Consider the following 22961-nt stretch of genomic DNA (forward strand, 5'->3'; position numbering starts at 1 on the left):
GGAGGAGGATGACTTTCCGGCCTTTGGAAGCGGAGGGAGTGCAGGGCAGCCTGGCTGGTGTCCTGCTGGGATGAGGCTGGTGCGGAGCGGGGCAGCGCCGGACTTCCCCGCCGAGCGGCCTCCCCTGACCTGCTCCCTCACGCAGCCCCGCACAGCAGCCGAGGCTCTCGCTCGCGTCGTGCGGCCCTCACGCTGGCACCTGCCCGATTCACCTATGTACCAGGGTCATGTTGGTGTTGAATTCCTTCAGTCTGAGGCAAATGTTCTACAAGGGACAGTGCAAAACACCAGGTGCTKCTTCATGTTGTGGTAGCTGAGCTCCTGCGTGAGTTGAGGCCGGAATGAACTGATTTGGATGATCCACAAAGATGAGCGCCTGCTTTCTTAGCTTCCTTTCRCTCCCATGTTGCAGTGAATCAAAATTGTCTTTTAAGAGAGAAATTCTGGATTATTTTTAGAATGAATTGTCTTTGCAGGTTGAGGACACTCGTGCCCTGTGCCTTTCCACTTTGACAAAAGATAGGTTAGATCTGTAGCCACAGAGTTCGTGTTGTGAGCCCCTTTCTTTTTCAAAGTGTGCAGAAAGGCTTCTTACTATTACCTGTTTGATTTCTTAAGTCTCAAAAATACTGCCGTAGTAATGAATTTTTGACAATTATTAACTCTTCTCTTAGTATTTGTGTTATTACTGCTCTTTACTGCATTTGCTTCTTGCTTTAAAGGTATTCAGACACTTTTTACAATTATAGTATTTTAYTCAATGTAGCATTTGTACTCAATAGCATTCGGTAGTGGATGTTTTTTCATTCATGAAACAAGAATAAGAACAAGAATAAGAATGTAAGAACAAGAATAGCAAGCAACAGTATATTTTACTAATAACGTTTTATCAATCTATTTCATTTACAGGAAGTGTTCGTCAGTCAAAACTTGCTTACCTCAGCAGAGACAAAAAATTAATGGGCAAAAGTGCAGTGTGTAGGTAGGTAGCTGTCCTCAGTGCACCTAAGGTTCTTTGAGGAGAACCTTGTTCTAAGGTAATGGAATAGTCATCAAAACACAGGATTTTATGCTTTTAAATATTAAGGCAATGGATTCAAAGATGAGGTGTTGCACAAAAGTGACTTTGAAGTATATTTGTGTTTCCCACTTTTATAATGAACCTGTGTGTGCGTAGGGTTTTTTTATTTTTGTAGTAGAATGATGTATGAAAATGTGTATGCCAGAGAAAATGATTTTTTTTAATAATTTAGTATTTAAATTTTAATAATAGTAATATTTTTTCCAATATGTGAGTAAAAATTGCCTCTCTGATAGTTTTCCCAATTGTGAACATGCCTTCCCTAAATCAAGTTATAAAGGGACTGGGCATCTTTAATTTGCTGGTTATCAGTATTTTAGTAACTTTAATTCATATAAACAYGCTGCAATAGTAGTTATGCTTCAGTAAGCTCCTTTTTTGGACAGTATTCTGTAATTGTAGTATAAGTCAGTCAAGGTACCAAGACTGTAACTTAGCAGCAGAAGTAAATACAGTGCAGAAGGATGAGTTTTGAATTTTGTCATATGATTAATATGTAAGTGGTGGGGTGTGTGGTTTTTTTTTCCCTTTAACTCCCTTTATTATAATAGATCCTGGACTAAAACTTTCTCTATTAGTATAGTCTATTATGTTCTTTTAGATTGTGTTCCTTCATTCTTTCAGCTCAAATGATAAAAACTAAATAATCCTTTAAAACAACCTTTGTTTAATCAGAAATATATTTTAATAGGATTAAATAGGACTGCGTTTAATTCAGTAAAATGGTTTTTGAAGTGGGAAAGTGTAGTTTAGGGAACTGTTGCAGTATCTTGGCATCACTGAAGTAAAAAGTCTGTGGTTTTGGTTTTTATTGTAAGTTTCATAATCCACGGAGCTATATTGTGCAGCCCATATGGCGTAAAAGTAGGAAAAGTTAACATTTCTAAAAGCTTGACTTTTAGGTCATTTTTAGAAGTAAACTCAATTAAAATTACTATTAGGGAAGAATTTCAGCGGATCACAAGTTATAAACTCTTGAGAGCCTTCAAGTTTTTGGGGAAATAAAAAGTTGTGAAAGTGGCATGAAGATGTGAGAAGTTAAAACCATATGAGTTAACTTCGTGTTTTGCCAGGCAGCATGTTAAAATAGTATGGACATGTTGCTGGTAACGTGTCAGGACATGTTTTTGGCTCTTCAAAAGTGAGAGTGTAAGAGTTGGTAAACCTGAAGAATAGCTTGCTTTTAGTGCCTATTGCATTCTACCTTTTGGCAGATATGTATTTGAATTTATTAATGTACTTTGCATAGTCCCAGAAGTCATTTTTAAGTGTTTTTTTCCCCTTAATTTATGCTGTTTATGCCCAGTTGCATTTAATTAATGTAATTGGGCATTAGTACCTGAATGTGAATGTAGACTTTCCTCCTAGTTCTTGTAGCATAATTTTTGACTGGAAAAAAATATGCTTGTCTTGTTCCTCAAAATAATTTTTCAGAGTTTGCTTTTGCTTCCCAGGGCCCTCTCCACTTTGTTTGACTTTAGAGCAAAACTGGTGAGTAGTTTTACCTCCTTGTTGGAGAATGTGCCTTTTCACAGGCAGCTGCTGAGAGTGGCTTTTGTTTTACAATCTGCTTCTCTTCAGGCTCCCAAGCAGTAGCTGAAAGAAGCCAAGGTGTGTGCAGCCTGTTGCATGGGATTGTAGTTCTACATGCTGGCCAAGGCTCTGTTTGGTGAGCCAGCATTTAAAGCACAGCTTCTCCTAAGCACAAACTGGAGAAGCTAACACTTTTGAAAGCAGGAAGACAAGAGCCATGCTGACTTAATTGCTGTGGTAAGGGAGATGGGTAACTGCTCTGTTTTTTGGATAAATTCAGTTCAAATTGGGTGATAGAACCACTTTTTGTAGCCCAAAATACATGGAGCAGATATACATGCCAGGGTATGGAATTAAGTGCAGCTTGTGTGCTGCTAGTCATGTGGTTGAGGAGTGGCTGCTTAGCCCTGCTTATTTGAAGTTGGACGAGATCTGATATTTTATGAAGCAGTACCAGACTGACCTGTTTTGAAACGCTGGATTCGTAGATTCATGAAGTCATCCACTTATTGACAGCAGTGCTCAGCTCTGCTTCTTCTGAAGTGCTGAAGTGGCTTTTTCATGTAGGAGAAACCCCTTTGGTTGCACGCTTGGAGTTTTCAGGTGTTTCTGTTTTCCAGTTTCTTTAGTATCTTTCATACCAACAATCGTAGAGAATCTTTGCATAACTGTAAGATTATACCTAGTTTATGTTTGGTTTTCCTTTAAAGTAGGTGTTTTACAGCAGACCTTAAAAACAGAGATGCCCTTGTGAAAATGTTACCCGTTGTCTATTTTTGTTTAAGTCTGAGAACAAGTTTCCTTTGTTCAGACAGGAGGTAGATACTTCAGAAAACCTTCCCCCCACCCCCTTCCCAATTTAGAGGAACTGTCAGTCCCTGTGAGTATGTATGGAAAAAGACAAACTGCAAAATTCAGCTTTTATGTAAAACGCAAGGCTAATTTAAAAAGTTAATGCTCTTTACAGAAAGGAATTGGAGTATCTTTGGAAAGAACAGCACATGTGCTTATTATCTTAATGGGAAGAGGCAAGTGTCAGTGCAAAAGATGAGTTGGTAGATGCTAGATGTCAGTGAGCTTCCAACGGGTCCTCAGATCTTCTCTTAAACTCCATGATTTCTTTTAGGCAAAACCCACCTCCTTCCAAACCCCAACCCCCCCCCCCCCCCCAAAAAAAAAAAAAAAAATCTGTTGGATTGCTATGAGTGACTGAGATTTCAGATAATTTTCCTCTGAAATTCTTCAAAACTATGGTAAGAAAACTATTAAACTGTGAAAACAGTAACAGGAGGAAAACAGAAAAGACAAGGGAACGCTATTCACCTAGGAAGTAAAAAACCTCAAAAGCTTCATTTCAGTTTTTGTCCTTTAACTGGAGTATAGACCTCACAGCAAACTCGGGAAAAATGAATGCTTTGAGGGTGCAGAGAATACTTGAAAAGTTGAAAATTATAATATATTAAAGGTCTTTTGAAGAATAATTTTATTTTGAAATAACCTGAAAGGCAGAAACTTTTTCAAGTTTTCCTTTAAAATTTCCATCTTTTAAAAGATAACTTTCACTTCCTCAGTTTTGTCTGCTTAACTAGGGCTGCCTAAACCAGCTATCTAAGCACTTACCCAAAGCTTAGCAAAATTATCTTTTGAAAGAAGCTTCAACTCATGTATCTTTTTCTATATATATTTTTCATGTCTTGCTAACAGATTCTGTTCCTTTAGCGTTATTTTTCTCATGGCACATTTATTTTAGTACTTGATATATAGCTCAACTGGCATTGTTCAGTAGTTTCAGCTGGAAAAAAATTGAATTTTAGACTGAAGGTTAACACTTTCTTGGAATGTGTGTTGGTAACGGTGATTTAGGGATATCTTAGGATCTGTGGACTTAGGATTTTTGTTGTTGCTGCTGTTCTGTCACACAAAGCTGATTCAGAAGCTGAAGGAAAAGAGCATGTGCTGCCTGGGCAGATGTGAGGTGAAAAGTGGGATGGCAAAAGTGGTTACCAGCCTCTGCTCTGCTCCTGCTCCTGTGCAAGGCTGGGGCAGGGCCTTGCACAGAATCCTGCTGCAAATCCCCTGCTCAGCAGAACTCTCTTCCTGATGCATCTCCGTGGCTGCAGCCCTGGAGTACAGCGTGGTTATGAGCAAGTGAATTGCTGTCACTTACAAGCTAATTTTAGAATACCCTAAGTTCTCAAATGACATTTTGAGTGTCGCTTTTACCCATTCTAGTGGTGGTTGGTATTTTTGTTTTATTTTCAAAGCTTTCGTTGGGTATTCAGTTTAGTAAGTGAATTATCTAGAGTAGTGGGTTATAATGTATTCTTCCTTCGAGGAAAATCTGAGACAAATGTTTCCTGTCTGTAACAGAACTCACTTGATGGTAATTGTATAAATTCATATTCCCAAAGTCTTTTATGACTTTAAGTGTTTTCTCTGCCGTACTTAGATGTGGGTGATACAGCAATCTAGTGATTTTTTTTTTTCTATTCATTCTAAACAGAAGGCTTTYGATATATGATATGTTTTCTATGTGTGTGGGTTTTTTTAGTCCTTTTATGCTTACCTGCACACATTAATAGTTTTTGAAACTACTTTAGAAACATTAAAATATACTCAGTTCAATGATCAAAAGACCTAGAAAAAGAAAAGTTGTGTTTGTGGAAAACTGTATATTTTTTAAATTCTGCATAATGTTTCTCCATGAAGTGTCTAAACATGCTGCCTCCAGGAGCCTTTAATGACAGGGTACAGTTCAAGCCCAATGAGTACTTCAGTTCTTGGCACTTACAGTTTTTGAGCTAACTATTGCATACTCTGTCTTTGAGAAACGGAGCTACATTAGTTGAGYAGCGGTAATATAAACGCTGCTAAACTAAACAGAACAATTTATGTAACTCACAACAGCCTCCAGTTACCAAGTGTATAGGTTTGTGATTAAATGTACCAACAGTCTGATTCTCAAAAGACATATCCTTATATTTGAATAATTAATTTGAATGTTAAGTGCAAATGTTAATTTTTTAAAATACTTAATATACAGACTAAATACATTTCTCTGAACATTATTTTATATTTTGAAAACATGGCCAAAGTATTACCCTTCTTCACCCAGACCTGGTGTTCCTGAACAAGACTTAAGGACATTTTAAAGCCAAATGTCTAACTTTATTAATTTTTCTTCTGGATGAAGAGGAGGAGGAGGAGTGTATTGCTTAAGAAGCAAGAACTTTTGTTAGGGCTAGACTGGCCATAAGATGATTTGGAATAATGTGGCATTAGATTTTGGTGTCATTTTTCCCCATCTGCAGTACTGACAAACCAGGTAGAGACTAAAGTAGATTTGAGTACTTTGCTGTTGCCGGTCTAGACTAAAGAGAAATAGAGCTGCTGATCAGGAATCATCTTGGAGTTTTGAGGCCTGCTGTAGAAAAAGAAATGGTGATGTTGAGGTCTTCCTCTTGCAAATACTTCACTGAAAATAAAGCTTTCGTCACGAACAACATGGTGCCCGTYTCTCTGTAGTTGCAGCTTCTGAGCTAAAGATTGACTACTGTCATCTTAAACAAAAATCTGTATTTCAGCGAGAGCAGTAGGTTACAGGAAATAATGTACTGTTGTTTTGCCAGGCTTCTGAGATGCTAAACTTTGCTGTCTTGWCTTTGAGCTCTGCAGTCTGAGCTTGCCACTGTCTATTTAGGGTAGCTCTGTTTTAAAATATAGTGGCGTAAAGTCTGTTGCTTCAAAGGAGAATTGCTTTAGAATGAAATATGACATTATTTCAGTTTTTGATATTAGAATAAAGTTTGTAGTACACGTTAGGGCCAACACTTTAAATTGCGGGAGTCTGGCTGAAAGCTACATGCTTAAATGGTGGCATGCATGCTGTTGAATTGATCCTGAGAGCCTCAGTGGGGAACAGGGTGACTGAGGAGACTTGATTTAAATCTGCAGAAGATTAGTTCAGTGAAAAGGCTTCATTGGTGTTTACTACTGTCTTAGCTTTAGGTGGTGGTTGCATTGGTGACAACATGTTAAGGATCCCATTGAGTACGTGGCTTCTCTTCCAGTGTTGAGTGGTATCCAATTCTAAAAATAATCTTCTAAAATGAATAATCTTAAATAGGTGCAAAATTGCAGTTTAGCAGTCTGTGTAACACCTTAAATGGCTACCTTTTCATTATAATTAAAAAAAAAAAAGTAGTTTTTCTTTAAGACTGGATCTTTTCCTTGTTCTTTAGATATGACACAAAATGGTAAGGAATTATTTTGTCATTTTTACTTCATCTCCAAATCTGGTGCAGCAGTAATCACAGTGCAGTTTGGCTTGGCAATCAGAATGCTGGGAGAGAGAGGAGGGGGGGAAAAAAAGGAAGGAGCAAAAAAAAAAAAAACAAACCAGACCCTGGGATATTTTAAGACACAGGCTGCTTAAAGCATCCTAGTGCTTCCATTGAAAAAAAAAAAAAAAAAAAATTAGAGATTCCTTCCTGTCCTTCAGTTAATGTTGCTTTTATGGGTCTGCCAAAAGAGTCACGAACTTTTAAATCTGTTTCAGGATGGCATGCTAAAAAGCCACATATGAATTTGACTGGAACTTGCCTGTGCTCTGGGGAGACTTCTGCATTTGCAGAGTGTACTTGGAGAATTCTTGCAACGCTGGCAGACGGAGAGTCCCCGAGAGGCAAGGAGGCTGCCAGGAAGTTGTGGCAGCTCATAAATATTCCTCTCTCGTCAACAATTCAATATACTAAATATTCTTAGTGTTTTGAATTTTCCGGTTTTATTTTAAGGTAAGACAGGGTGTTTGACATGYGGTGTGTACAGAATGAGTTCTTTGGCCGGAATATTCTTAGCCATTTCTATTTTTAAAACCCTTCTGGGGGAGGAAAAAAAAAAACCCTAAATGTAAWAGCTTCTAAAAAGCTTTAATATTTTCAGCATAAAATACAAATAATGGAATTAGCTGTTTCTTGAATATATAACATTCAAGTGTGTATATGTGTATATATATTTCAAATTCACAGCCTATAATTCAAATGAATAACCTGTGCTTTGCATTAATGGTTATATGGGCAAATATAAGATTAGATTGATGTTTAAAATGAGTTGTGTTGTCTTGCAGTTGTCCTCTGCCGATCTGCTCATCCATAAATAAGATGAACCCTGAACAATTTACCAGTTCTTTTTCTGGCAGAAACTCCAGGAGAAAATGGGCCTAGTACTGATTTGCTTAGTGTCAACAAACTGCATTTGACTAATGAAAGAAGAAAGTTACTGTTGCTTCCTGTTAGTCCTGATCCTCATCTTCCTATACAGCCTATACCATGTTTTAACTGCAGAAAATGCTTAGGAAGCTGGGGCTTGGTTTAAACAAAATGTTTCAAATGAAACAAGCCTGCAGGTTTTGGCTGCATCAGGGAAGGCACGGGCAGGCATTTCAGCTGTTTCCAAAAGTGAGTGGAGGCTGCTGTTATGCCAAAGATGGTGACTGTAGCATTCCTGAAAGAGGAACCGCTTTAGAGTCAACTTGGAASTGTCCTGACCTGAGAAATAGTTAGTTACCATTTGTTAGCTAAGACAGCACAGGTCTGGACTGTTGGACAACATTCTCAACTGAGAGCAAGTAAAAATAATTAAGAAATCCTATTCCTTAAAGTTTCTCCCATAGTAGAAAACCTTTGATGGCCGCTTCTGGAAACTCTAGAACTTGAGATCAGTTGATAATTTTGGATTACTTCAGAGTTTGTTTTAACCTCTCAGTTTATGGTCTTTATTATCCTTGTCTAATAGGTTATAGAAAAAAAGTTTTAAATAATATATGGTCTGTCAAAAATAGTGTCTAGTAAACAGTTGTAGACTACCCAATGGTGATTGCTGTGGAATATTTCATTTAATGAGGCTTAATGTATTACGGAAGTACAAATGTAGAARAGTTTTCTACGTGTATTTTTGGCTTCAACTGAGTAGTGTGTGTGTGTGTGTGTATGTGTGTAGGAACTGTTGAGAAACATTGAACTGTAAAGAAATATTGAACTGTATGTAAAGTAATCATTTTGCAGAGAAAGCTGGAAGATTATACCAATTTGGCTTAAATGCAACTTGAAAGATGCCTTAAGATTTAAGAGAAGGGAAAAGAACAGTCTTCCATGATGCAGATGTGCTACTGGTCTCTTGCAAACATTTTGGCATTATTTTTGCTCTGCTCAAGGTCTTAGCTGCATGAGCAGCATACTGCTATCCTGGAGTGTGAAGCTCTATTGCCTGTAACCCTCTCCTGCTCATTCATTCTTGTCTCCATGCTTCCCTCCTTTGCCTTGGCAGTGCATCTGCTCTTGTTCTTCAGTTTTGTGTCCTGTGGATGGATAAAGCCTCTCTAAAATCTTTTCGGAATGCCATTTTCTCTTTCTTTGCCCTCATCTAAACTAGGAAAGATAGAGGTGGGAAAGAATGATCCCTTAAGAAGTGGTGGATGGAGTTGGCAACCAAAGGGTGTGGTGCGATGTAAGCAGAAGGGACCTCTTTGAGGAGCAAAATGGACCCAAGTGGAATCACGCCAAGCCTGTGTGAGTAAATAGGAAAGTGGACTTCCATATCTAGTCTTAAAACAGGACTATATTGGATTATATTGTGAGGAAAACGCTCATGCCCTGTCTAGGAAGACTGCGTGCCAGGGTGCCTCTCTGGTGTGGCTCTGTACTAATGGGATTGCTGTATGGGGAACACACAAGAGAAATGAGAAGTATCTGTGTAGTTACAGGGCTACCAACCCATTGGGATCGCGGGGGTGTGTTGCTTACAGCCCAGCGATGCTGCAGTGGATGGATACAGGCTCCTTATGATGGACAGGCTGTGATGGAGGGGAAGTTGCCCTTTGTGTGAGAGAGCAGCAGGAGTGCATGGARCTCGCTCTGGGAATGGGTGAGGGGCTTAGCTGAGAGGATTAGACCAGCATGGGGCACATGGTACCAAGTGTCTGCGGCAGATCACCTGATCAGAAGGAAGAAGACAAGGCTGCCTTCACACTCTGGCAACAGCTTCATGTTTGCAGACACTGGCCTTCATGGGAGGCTTGCCCTTGGTGGAAGAGGACCAGGTTAAGGGAGCACTTAAACTGGCCATGCAGAAGTATATAAGCCCTGATGGAAAGCACCCACAGGTGCTGAAGTAGCTGTCCCATGTCATTGTGAAACCAGTTTTGATTGTCTTGAAAGATCACCATGATCAGGAGCAGTTCTTGAGGATGGGAAGAGAGCAAATGTCACTTGTCTGCAAGGATCTGGAAACTGCAGGCCAGTTGGCCTCACCTTGTCTGACATGGTGAGACATCACCTTGTCTGATGGTGAGACATTGTCTCACCATCTCTGGAGAGACAATGGAGCAACTAATCCTGGATATTGTTTCCAGACATGTGAAGGACAAGAAGGTGCTTTGAAGTATCTAGTGTGGATTTATGAAGGGGAGATAATGCTTAACCCTATGGCCTTCTAGGATGAAATGACCAATGTCGGGGAGAAAGGAAGGATGTTGTTTATTTCCATTTTGGAAGTCTCATGTGACATCTTCACAGACAAGCTGGTAAAGTGTGGCCTAGGCAAGTCATGGGTAAGGGGGATTGAAAACTGACTGAGGTGCAGGGCGCAGAGGGTCGTGACTAGCAGCATGAAGCTTAACTGGGGACCAGTCACTAGTGGTACCCCCCAGGGTTCCCTCACAGGGCCATGAAGCAACCCTGTGCCCCAGGAGAGGTGGGGATTCAACCAGCTCGAGAGCAGCTTTGCAGAGAAGGACCCTTGGGTCCTGGTGGACAGACAGCAAATTGGAGACGAGGCAGTGATGCACCCTTGTGGCAAAAGCAGCCGGCGGTGCCCTGGCTGCGGTGGGCAGTGTGGGCAGGCAGCTTGCAGGAGGTTCCTCCCAGCTCAGCACTGCTGAGATGGCACTGGGAGAGCTGCCTCCAGCTGCCTGCGGCCGAGGGAGCTGCGGTTATTTGGTCTGGAGAGAGGCTTGGTGGGATCTTACCAGTGTTTATCTGTTGAGGGTGTAAAGAAGGAGACAAATTCATCTCAGTGGTGCACAGTGACAGAATAAAGAGGCAAAGGGCAAAAGCTGCAACATGGGATATTTCACTTAAATGCAAGAAAGCACTTGCTGTGCAGGTGGCTGCACACTGGAACACCTTGTCCGAGGTATAGGAGTGAGTGTGTGTGTGTTTGTGTATAGTATAAATATTCTTTGAGGCTTTTTCTCTGCTGCTGTATGCCCATACACAGCTTGTGGAATATTTACTAGTGTGACTAGATGGCTGTCCTGATTCGCTGCATTCTAGCAAAGGGGGGATACAGTAATAAGGCTTTGGTTTCATATCTTGCCTCTTCCTTCCCACCCTGTCAAGTTTTCAGTTGAAGGTTTAAAGTTATCTAATATAGAGATGATACCAAAGCCTATTTAATAAGTTTTTGTTTGTTTTTTGAGTAGAAAGTACAGACATGTTTAACTGATGGCCTTTATGTCATGTTCTTTTGCCTCTATGAGAAGTACATAGAATCTGTTACCATACCTGCCACGGGATTTTTGTGTTTCTTTTTGGTTGTTGCTGTTTGTTTCTTCTCAAAGGAGTTCATTTTTCCGAGGATTGCATGCATTTCACTTAGTTTCACACAGAGTATATTTTCCACAAGTTTGCTCTACCTGGCTGCTAAAGCAGTGTGAGTGGGAGCCAGCTGAGATCAAATGGAGAGTGGTGGTTGAAATGAGATCCTTTGGAAGGAAACCTCTGAGGCAGAATGAAGGAGGCCAATTCCAGATCCAGAATCCTGAGAGAAGCAAAGACTATACTCCCAAAGAGATGCAGCGAAAATGTGTTTGGGTATGGCACTTTTCTATCCTGTTAGCAATATCTAAGTCTCTAAAGACTTCAGTTCTTCCCAGAACTGAGTTTAAGTGCATGTAAGAGCATAAGAGGCAAGTCTACACATATTAACACAGTTTTATTTTGTCCCCCTAGCTGCAGGTGTCTGGTGGAGAAAAACAAAACCTTAAACTTACTACAGTTAAAACATGTAATGGTGGACTGTGTGAGTGCCTTACCTCTGCTGTTTTAGCTCTTGAATATAGATCTTTGGAAGCATTTGTTTTTCTGACAGTTGTCTTTGTGAGTGAAATGTGTATTTTTTCCCAAAGCCAGCAAAGCACAGGTCTTTCAAGTCAGGAATAGGTGGGTGTCATCCCAAAATGTGCAAATGAGGATATTAAAAAAAAAAAAAAAAAAACCACAATTGAGAATCAACACTGGGGAAGTGTTTTCTCACTGGAACATGTACTAACAACAACCCTCTTTTTCCTCAAGTCATGTGCTTCTGGATGTCTTAATGGAAAACACTTGGGTCCATCCAGTGAGAGGATGGTTGAGCTACGCATGAGGCAGTTTGAATAGTTGGCTCTGAAGAGGTCTAAAACATCTCAGTATTGTGTATGAGGTGAATTTTCTYTTCCCTGTGTTCTACCAGTTGCCGAATGAGTACCCATAACTCAAGGATTGCATTAGCCAAAAAGACATGAAGCTGGGAAGGGTAAATGTCATCCCAGTTCTGCATGTTCAGGGTGTAGTGACTCTTTGGTGCACATCTCCCCGTATTTCTTAGAGTTGAKAGTGATGGAGGCTGGAGAGACAGCAGCTCGGAGCTTCCGGTTGTCTTGTTGGCAACCCCTGCTTACCCTTTGGAGCTTGCATTTGCTGCTCACTCCTACAGTTGCTGTTAATTAGTCTGTTACTCTTGTGTTGAGTACAGGGGGCTCTCTCTTTCCTCCTGGTTTTCCTTCTTGGTTCTCATGACCRCTCCAAGATAGGCTCATGGGCAGGTGCAGTGCGTTTTCGGGCAGCTCTGCCCTTACTCTGCTTCTCCCTGAGTCAGCAGGACACAAGCAAGCTCAGCTACCGGGGCAGGCCTGGTTTAGAGCACCTGGTTTAGAGATCAGAGCTGAGCTCATCTAGAGCCATGTGCTSGTGCCCTGAGTTTTGGTAACGGAGAGGAAATGGGGCAACAGGGGGGAATAGGRTATTTATTTATTTTAAACCTGAGTTTAGCATCCTGACTTAAGACTGTGTATTATGTGAGTCTGGCCTCACACAGAAATTGATGGATGTATTTCTCTTGATATGCAGATTGTGCTAAGTCATAAATTGCATTTTTATTAATTTAGATTAATTATTAGTTAATTTGCTTTGTTATATGAATATTTCAAACAAATTTGATTACTTTCCCTCAACTGAATTAGGTGACATCGTGATTCTGCACTGTTACATGATCTAAGTGTCTTTTCTTGGCATTTGATTACCATGATTTCTTTTTTTTTTTTCTCCCACCTTTTTGAGAAAGGCAAAGAAGTTTTGGCCTTGTTGAGTTAGTTGAAAAGATGATGAGTAAACTCTGCAATTGCAGTGGGGTGTTTGTGTGGGGGGGGTGTCTTTTAATATATAATCTCGACGTCTGACTGAATTTGTCATTACTAAGACTTCAATTTATAAATTAACAGAATAGCAGTTTTTAAAGGCCGGTTTACAATAATAGTTGTTTAGAAATTTAAGTGTCTGTTGACTTTTGCCCTTGTATTGTGGGTCTACCTTTTTCCCTTGACAATATACCTCCTTGGAGGCCTGTGTGGTTCCTCTGTTTTGTTTAATTCTGGCTTTTTAACAAATAAGTCTTGCTTTGATGGTGTTCTTAATGGAAAGCCAGTGTATAAATGTGATAAAAGGATAGTGTATGTGTTTGGTAATTGTCTTGGTCAGCTATCAACAGGGAACATGCTTTAAAAGTTACTTTTTTAAATAAAACAAACTAGCTGCTTGTGGTTTCTAATGGTGCATGTCTCTGGGAGTACGAGTAAGGTGACATGAATATACCAGGAAGTGATTATATAAACTTTTCACTCTTTTGCACTGCAAGAATACTTAGGATGGTATTGCCTTGAAAAGCAAGAGGTGGATGACCCAGCAAACTGCACACTTGAGTTACTGGCACGATTGTCACTTGCTTCTAATGTGTCTTTAGTGGTTTAAGTTTTGAATGGAGTGGTGCTGCACAGCCAAGCGTATAGCCTTTTATTTTAAGAAGTCAAAAGTACTATGTTAAATTAAATGAAGAGCCAGCATTAGGTTTGAGTAGACCATAATTTCTCCAAATGACATTAGGAAGACAGTGCTCCTCTTTCCTTTTTCTTAGGCTGTTGAAGGGAGTGTATTGATTTGTTTTCTCTCGGTATTGACTAAGCGTTAGCAGGTGAGTTATTGCGACTGGGCACAGTTGTTAAGCCCTGCCTGTGGGCAGGAGGGCTGTGCGCAAGCCCCTTAGTCTCACTCGGGCCTAACCCTGCGCCCACTCGGGCCTAACCCTGTGCTCGCCGCTCTGGCCCCTGCTCTGTGCCACGCTGGGCCTAGGGGCAGCGCCGGGTGCCAGCTGGGCTTCCCTACCTGGCCGCTTTGGTTGCTCTCCTGGTCGCTTCTGCGCACGTCCCTTCCCCTTGGGCCCGTTCTCATCTTTGAAACATCTTCCCTGTGTTCATGTAGATGCTTTTGAGSAGCAAGTCCAAAGATAATTTCCTGAAATTTCCTCTCTTTATGAGTACCTAGTGTGGGCCAGGGCCCTAAAGCCGTCCACATAGCTTAGGGGCTAGTTGTAATCCCAACCTCTTCCCTCAGATCTTGGGCTTGTGGTGAGTGGGACATCTGTCCCAGAGCRGGCCTCTTGTCAACCTTGTTATGAAACCAAGCGAAGCTGCTTATAATCTAARTTTTAAAGTATAGCTGTAGTAATTTCAGTATTGATTTATTTTAGTTTCATGGATAGCTTTTCTTGTTCCTCCTGTGCTGTTTTTATTTCAAGAAAGGCTCATTTCGTAATTAATCAGACTTAAAAGATAAACAGTTGCCAAATCTTCTGTGGCTTTTGATTTTAGTAACTTACATAGTATAATATGCCAAGTTTGTATACAATAGACGTTCACGGTTCTAGTGTAGTTTTTGAAAACATTATACTGTGCGAAGCACTAGGAAGGTTGTAGCTTGTAAATGACTGGAAAATAGCAGTGGAGGACAGTCTAAAATGATGTGTTCTTCACATTCCTCATGGTCAAAATTTGGGTCTGCAGTTCCTGCATAAAAGATGGCTTGCGTCTCATCTGTCATATTGTTTCCTTTTTGAAAGAAAACAACATGCAGTGCTCTAAGGAGACAGGCTGTATCTTGAATCTTGAGTCACTTCAAGAGTTGTCCCAAATAGGTTTGTAAAACAGTAGATGTTYGATGATTCTTTATTTAAAGCATTCTATGAATCTGAAAAATAATCCATTTATGAGATGAGTACAAGTACTTTGAGATTATTAGTAGTACTTCTCAGGTATTCTTGTGGTGTGGTGGTCTTAATTTCAATTTTCTGTATTTCTGAGATTAAGACTTGCAAATGCATAGATTAAAAAGGCAGCAACGAAGATTGGCAAAAKCCGTATTTTACTATTGTGTTCTTACAAGAACAGCAAATCAGTGCACCTTTCAACAAAAAAGTAAATAGATTTTTTTTCCCGTGCTCATGTGCTTTTGATGCTGTAAAATTGTTATTTTGAAGGGCTACCATAACAGAAGTGTGCAGTATGCTCTGCTAGAGTCAGCTTATCAGTCACCCTGGAGAAATGGAGTGACTGTGACTGAGAAAGAAAATGAGGAGACAAGCATATCAAATGCTTGTTTTGTTTTCTTTTGGTTTTCCTCTCAACCTAAAAATGAGATACAATTATTGTTATTTGTACTCTCATTCTTTCCATGCATTTGTTTTTTTAATAACTATAAAGTATCACTAAAGATTTGGGAGTTCTTTTGCACATAACAAGCTGGTGGTTAGTTTGCAGTTTATAGTGCATCGCTTGCAGCTTGTGCTGTGTTGGAACTGTCTTCTGATGCCATGGGAAGCAGCATCGTAAACTGTCGCTGTTGTCACTGTAAATTGAATTTATGCTGTTGTGTAAAAGTGCCTTCTGATGTATTTATAAATTCTGTGTTTTGACTGAAGTTAGTGATTCAGTAGCTACCAGTATGTAACTTTTGGTATTTATTTGAATGGCTATTTTAACTTTCCCTGAAAGTCTCGTTAAATAAATACTTTAACAGGTCATTTGAATATGCAAGTGTGTTGTTTTAATAAGAGTATATTTATTGTGCGCACATGCACTTGTRTGTGTGAAGCAAATTAGTAATTTTGTTATTAGGAAGTAGCTAAATAAGAAATAAACAGCAACCTCAAACCCAAGTGGATGGATTGGTGGGACTGTATAGCATCAGACTGAGTTTGCAGCCTGTAGTTTATGTCTCATTTCATGATTGTGTGCGTTGGAAAAAAAGATATTACAAAGCTTAAAYGTTTTTCTGCATTTGTATTATTGCATATAGTTTTCCGCTCTGGTAAAGATGATGAAGTTACTGCAAAACAGAAACATAAGATAATTAGTTTTTATATTTAAAATCTCTAATTTATTGGCCTTAGGCTATTAAACAGAATTAATATACAGTAGTACCAATTTACAAGCAACTATAGAGCAGATGTTTTTGCACCTTACGAAGATAAAAATTTTAAATAACTTTTCCTTATAACACTAGGTGGATGTAAAACAAACGATTGCTGCAAGCTACCTATTTCTAACGTTGATGCAGTGCTCGTAGTCCCTGCAAAGCAGTTATTGCTAGGAAATGCTCTATAAAAGTGTTTAAAGGTCCYGGGACCGTCTTGGCTTTGGCTGACGCTGGTGGGAAGTTGCTGTCGAGCTTCCAGTGCATGAGGCCCTTTGCTGTGCAGGGAGCACTCATGTCCACCTATCAGACCTGGAGATGCTGGTGGCAGAACAGCTACTTTCTTCTATGAACTCCAACCTAAAATGCAGCACTTGGCCCTTTTTTGCCTTTCTTTCCTCCCTAGATTCTTTTTTTAATTTTTATATTTTTTTTTATAGCTCTAGTACATGGGGTTATAGGTGTGCTCCTAGGCCATCGGTGTCTTGTGTTTATAGTGAATGGCCAGGCCACCACCGTGAGGACCGACTTCCCCCAAGAGAACAGGGCGGTTTGTCTTGCAAGAAGAGAAGAGCTAGGTGTGAAACTGGGCTGAGAAAAGCGTTTTCTTACACGTATGAAGCTCTTGCTTCACTCTTCAGTCCTGGCTCCTGCCTTCACAGCTCCCAGGCCTGCCCCCCTTGCAGGAGCGATGGCAGCGCGAGGGCCAGGGCTGCGTTTCTGGGGTGTGATTCGCACTGTGGGGAGCCCCAACAGCAAGTGGCAGCTCACGTAGTGGAGCAGAACCCCACAACGTGAGTGTGCAGCTGCTGGGAGCCTCTTCAGCTCCCCCGTGGGAGAGCACCTACCGTCCTGGCAGCCTTGAAAAACACAGAAATTCCCTAGGAAGCTGCTCTCGTGAAGATGCACTGGCGTCTTTGCAAAAAGTTCTAGTTCTTGCCCAGGTTGGAGCAAGATCCTCAAAGCAGTCGGATGCCTAGATGCAGCAATGTGTCTGCAGCCTTGTCCTCTCCTGGAGTAGGTACAGGCAGCCTCATGAGGCGGTGGCTCTGCACACTGGAGTTGTCAGAGTGCTTGGGGTGTGAAGAAATACRTGTTGCCAAGAACAATTTCCCCACTTAATTAAACTAATTATTAAAAGCTTTCTTAATTTCTTTCCTTTTTAATAACTGCTTTTGTAACCCTCCATATTAATGTCAGTGTGCTTTATTAGCCCACAGGGCATAATCTCGATTAGTTTTTGGGCCACTTCCTTATACAATCATCAATATAGGAAATAGGCTTAGAAAATTCAATTTTGGCCGAGAGTGCCTAAATATCTTTTGGCTTCTCAATATGTGTGCTCCGTAGTAGGATTCTGTTTTTCATAATGTTTTCTTTTTCCTTTCAGTGACTCCAAGCATGTATTCTGTGAGTCAGTGGAACAAGGTCAAACCAGTGAGTCACAGGTCTTTACAGTGTATATGTAGCCAGACAGCCGTGTGTGAGTCTCTGTGAAAATAAGATCAAAGGTACAGGCTGGAAGGCAGGCTTGTTTTCTCCTGTGTGAAGTTATAATGGTAGTTCCGAGTTAGGTTTTGTGTTTTGAATTTACAGCGTACATCTCAATGGCTCTCGCTTCCTGCCRCAACGTGTATGTGTTTATTAGGTTTGTTGAACAGTTATAGTTTGTTATTCTGATGACGGGGCTGATCACAGGAGCAGATAAGGTGCATGGCAAAATGTTTTCTTTTATCCCGGGCGTTGTAAGGGAGCACCCAAAATTCTCCRCGGCTCCTGAGAAGCTCCCGTTTTCCCTTTTCCAAGAGCTGTAGTTGGCTGAYTAGCTCATCTTCCCCTCAACATTGCTCGGGGTGGCTTCACCCGAGCGTTTCGCTCTCCTTTTTGCAGTGCTTAAAGCCAAGTGCTCTTCCCTCAGCGCTTTCCTGAGGCGGAGCAAAGGACAGACTAATCCCCTTAGCCTGGTGAATGTCCCCTTCCATCTGGTAGCTGATAATTGCATTCTGCGGGGATTAACGCGGTGGGAAATGCTGAGAGTGTCCTGGAAGCTTCACCCCAAGTGTGAACATCAGCTGAGTACAGGCAGCTTGGGATCTTCCTATGGTGTTTTAGGTTGTTTGGTATGGGGCATTTATATATATATATACGTGTGTGTGTGTGTGTGTGTGTATAATATCTGTCTGTATATCCTTTTCACACATACAAAGGTATGTATGGTACCCAGAACCTTTATGGGCCCTTATATTTGTGAAATGCGTCACAAAATTATTTGGAAACATCAGCAGTCTAAATATCCCCCAAACTCTTTTTAATGAGTAATAGAATAGTACAGTTGTATATGTTTTTGTCTGGCTGGACATTTAGGGGGAAATGCCATGATTTGTAAGTGTGCTAAATATATCCTAAATGCTGACTCCACTTTTGCTCCAAACTACCATGGCATGGAAAACATGGGGGTTGGTTGTTGCTATCTAGCAGCAGTAAAGCATTAAATAATATTGGGAAGCCTTAGTCAGTAGGGATGGAATTTGAATTAGCTCTGTATTGAAATAAAAAAGTAATTTGGTATCGGCAAAGATAAGAGGATTTTAAGCCAAAAGTAAACTATTATTGCAGGCAAACAGAATGAATGTGGGTTTTCAAAACTAAAAATCCTCTTTTTTCTTTTTTAATTTAGCTAATGCTGTCAATTATGCGGATAGTAAACCCTGTGGCTCGGAACAAATCAAAAACTAAATGCAATTTAAAGACGTGTTGAAACGTTCATGATATAGAGCAGTAATTCAGATTTGATTAACATCTTAAAAATCTCCATTCTTTCTACTCTTCTTCTGTCATAAGAACGCAGGCAGGTTGCTGTTTACTGACAAATACGTGTGCCATTCAGCTGGTTTGGCGGGTTAAAACCGGGCTTGCTTGGGCCGCACTGTGTTATTGTATCAGAGTTTCTAGCCAGACGGATTAGAGGTTGATGGCCCTGTGTGTTTTCACACAACTGAGGAGCCAGGTGTATAAACAGGCGCCCGTGCACGAGGCCCCTCAGCGACACTGCCCGAGGAGGCTCCGGCAACTCCAGCAGCTTTGGGGCTCCCCCGGGCTCCTGCCCTTGCCCGGGAAGGGTGCTCAGCTCCGTGTGCCAGGAGCCAGGCCAGAGGGGACAAGGACTGGATGGCCTCCTGCCATCCCCTCAGCCTTGGTGAAGCTCAGGCCTTCTCCGACTTAATCCTGGCTTGACTGGACCGTGTCTGACAAAGAGCCGGCGTTGTGGCCATGAGCTGCTGGGCTGGTCTCAGTGAGTTGGGAAGGAGGGAGGGGTGGCGCAGGCTGCAGACCACTGTGTGAGCTTTCTTCCTTACAACTGGAATGGTTTACAGCGGGGAAGGAAGGGACGAAAGATGGAGAAATCTCTTCTTTTTATCTAATTTCTGTGAGAAATGTTGTGGGATGCAACTTCTATAACCCGGCCTGCGAGTGCCCTCCCCCTAATAAACCACCGTGGGCTTGCCCATCTCTGTCACTTCTGGGTCAGAGGAAACCCCCTGTGGGAATAGCAGTGGGAAGAGCTACGTGCCCCTGGGCACATTAAAAATGTAGAGGAATTTTTCAATATTTTAGCAATAAATTTTCTAGTTTTGTAYGTAGATATGCATCTTAACCTGCTTTCCGGCAATAGGTATGTCTCTGAATTTCTTTTACTTTTAGGAGGTTAGTGCTTTTGGATTCTCTGAGCTAGAAAAAAGAAGGAATACTGATATTGCCTAGGGTTGGGGAGCTTCATATTCCAAATAAGAATTTCATTTCACAGAACCTGGTACTTCGGAAAGTCTCCTATATGCTGAAATTTTGTATTTGAAACTCTGTGTTGAGATTATGCTGTCTGGAGGGCACCTTCTTTTGCACAGTGCAACCTCATGATGAGCCTCGAGTAACAATAAGTAAAAGTCATATTCATGCTAAGAAACATGCAGATATTTTCAGGCACAATGACATATATTTTCCAAAAGATGTTAAGATGTCTGTTAGAACAAGTTAGGGTAGTTTTAAATTGTTTTTATTTCATATTTATTTGGCCATCTATTTTTCAGGATATTTGTGTAAGTAGTTCTCAAAATAAGAAATATGTCATATGTTTTTTTAATCTTTTGGTTTTATTTGTTATTTAGGTGACAAACAGCATGTTTGGTGCTTCAAGGAAGAAGTTTGTAGAGGGGGTTGATGGTGACTACCATGATGAAAACATGTACTACAGCCAATCATCGATGTTCCCACATCGGTCAGAAAAAGATGTAAGTTGGATAAACTTATTTTCACACTTCTTAATAGTGATTTAGTTTCAAAAACTTTTAAGTTAATGTGAGGAAAGGCTTCATTTCACTCTGTAAGATGGTTTTCAGTGGCAAGTGTTATGGTTTTAGTGTGGTGTTGCATTTAAAGCTTTGACTGTACATTTGCCAGAAGTTTACTGATTCATCTGTAGGAAACTTATTCATTGCAAATTAAARTGGATTATTGATAATTTTTTGTGCTTACATCTTGTCTGAAATGTTTGTCATGTTCTTGCATGATACTTTCAACTTTATTTTGGATAATGTCTTATGCATCTTGTTTGTCTACTCAAGAATTCTAATTTAAATTTTTCTCCCACTTGTAAACATACAAAATTATAAAACAGACATTCTTGAACACTTTTTTACTTGATAATGCATTATTGCCTGKTAAAACTGCATTGGAGTTACTTAAGCTATGTTTATTATTAGGAGAAATGAATTAGGCAGCACAATATCTCACTATTATATGGAGTGACATGTGGGAGAATACTGAAGTGAAAGCATGACTTTAACTTCCTGCCAAGTGAAGGAGTATTTAGGCTGTCAGAGTAGACTTGTATTTAATATGTGTAAGGAAGACTTATGCCAGATTATTATTTTATTTAAAAGAAAGAAAAAAAGAAAACCCCATTYCCTAGTTTTTATTTAGATAAAGAARCCATTTCTTTAAGCGTAGCTCAATGATTCTCCGGATAAATGTGGTTGTTTATGACCTATGCACTATAAAGATTTTTTTTTCAGTCTTTTTGATAATTTAATTTTAACTCGAATTTTCAAGGATGGAAAGAATAAGTTTAGAGTAAATGGCTTAAAAATATCTGTGCTGCTTTCAGATTCAGTTTCATAAACTATTTCAGTGAGATTGAAGAGAAATTTCAGGTTGCCCCAGCCTTCTGTTCTCTCTGAAGAGCCCTACGCTTCAGATGGAGGAGTATTACAGTGAAAAATTTCTCATTAAATAACCTCCTCTTTTCTGTGTGTGYATCACAGCTGCCCACAGGTGCTGCCTCTCCAAACATATTCTCAGATATTACATAGCCCATTTTAGGTTTGATGTATTGAGAGAGAGATTAAGAAGTAGTGAGGAAGGTAAAGTGAGACTTGACACCGTGCTAGAATCTGCGCAGTGAAAGCTGATGCTTGGCATGTTGTTGACACAGTGAATGAATGTTTTAGTTGCCTACTCTTTCTGTAGGCAATGTGGCAGAAGTGGATCTTAGGATGGGACTTCAAGAGGAGGAAGGTGGGTGTTCCAGACACCAGGAATGACAAATGAGAAAGCGTGAAACCTTGTGGGAGAAGTGGACAAAATGGGGCATAGAAGCTGCTGTAGTTGGCAGAGAAGACTCATGTCATGTCAACATCAAGTGGAAGAGTAATTTGCTGGAGTGGGGTTTTTTTAAGTGTTATTTTCAGGTTCTTGTTAATTATATTATTATTATTATTTTCCTTTTTGGGAGTGGCTTCACCTTTGAGTTTATGCTCATAAATTATCAAAAATATATGATCTTGTAAGTTTTTTTTAAAGTGAATCAAAATAAATACGTGGTGRTGATACTGACATTGTGTCTTGTACACCTCTGGTCACTCATGCATAGCTGAATGCATATCATGTATTTACATGCCCCTTTTGGGGTCTTGTGTGTCTTGCAGTAGATGAGAAAATGTGCAATGGTGGTTGTCTTTTAGTTTGCTAGATGTCATTCCGCCAGTTTTGTAGCTATGAAAACTTTTTCCAATTAAAAGACTATACTTTCAAATAATCTTTCAACAGGACTTTGTTAAAGTTGTTATTATGTGTATCAGAATAAATATATTGACTGTGTCGTTATTTGGATAGCAGTCAGTGCTAACAAACAAAGATAAGTTTGCTCAGAATTTCTTCTGAGCAGACTGCTAAATTACTGTTCAAAATCTGGATCCAATGCTGTGATAATGCAGGGTGAAAAAACTTCCAGTATTCTACATCTTGAAACATCTTTTCTCTCTCTGTCTCTTTCTCTCTCTCTCTCTCTCTCTCTTTTTTTTTTTTTTTTTTTAATCTTTGGAGCTATGTTGGAACGGAGTACACAAGTATAGAAAAAATAAAGATAGAAGAAAAGGAAAGGAGAAAATACTTTTCTTATTCAAAAAATGGAGCTTTTTATTTAAAAAAAAAAAAAAAAGATGCCATATGGGATCTTTTTATAATCTTTATTAAAAGTGGCTTTGTGTCTTTATTGACAGCAGATAGTAGAATTATCAAACGAGATATCAATGAGATGCAGCTTTGTATCATTCCCTTGCTTTTCAGTTTCATATATATATTGAGAGCACATAACRTGAAAATTGTTTTGACGGTTTTGGCTAGCAATCTACAAAAATTCAATGTAAAGTTAGGGTTTCCTTTAAAAAAAAATTTATTTCCTCTCCATTGTGTCATCTGTACACATGAATCCCACAGTAACATCCAAGCTTTGT

The 22961-nt window shown here is 40.0% G+C and overlaps 1 protein-coding gene across 4 annotated transcripts in view; it reads left to right on the top strand.

Annotated features, from left to right (window-relative positions):
- The first annotated feature begins 915 nt into the window (after positions 1-915).
- CNOT2 (CCR4-NOT transcription complex subunit 2) overlaps positions 916-22961 on the top strand; it is a 56247-nt gene continuing 34201 nt past the window's right edge. For 2 of the 4 annotated variants that reach the window (XM_026052761.1, XM_026052764.1), the window contains exons 1-3: positions 916-982; positions 20337-20459; positions 21697-21744. In XM_026052761.1, coding sequence (XP_025908546.1) covers positions 20349-20459; positions 21697-21744 — 159 coding nt within the window. In that variant the 5' untranslated portion in view covers positions 916-982; positions 20337-20348. Of the gene's footprint in view, positions 983-2551; positions 2573-20336; positions 20460-21696; positions 21745-22961 lie in introns of those variants that run through there. The other 2 variants (XM_026052762.1, XM_026052765.1) reach the window with 2 other exon arrangements.

The sequence above is a fragment of the Nothoprocta perdicaria genome, unplaced genomic scaffold (genome assembly GCF_003342845.1).
Source record: "Nothoprocta perdicaria isolate Ctin4 unplaced genomic scaffold, notPer1 scaffold_91, whole genome shotgun sequence".
Lineage (NCBI taxonomy): Eukaryota > Metazoa > Chordata > Aves > Tinamiformes > Tinamidae > Nothoprocta > Nothoprocta perdicaria.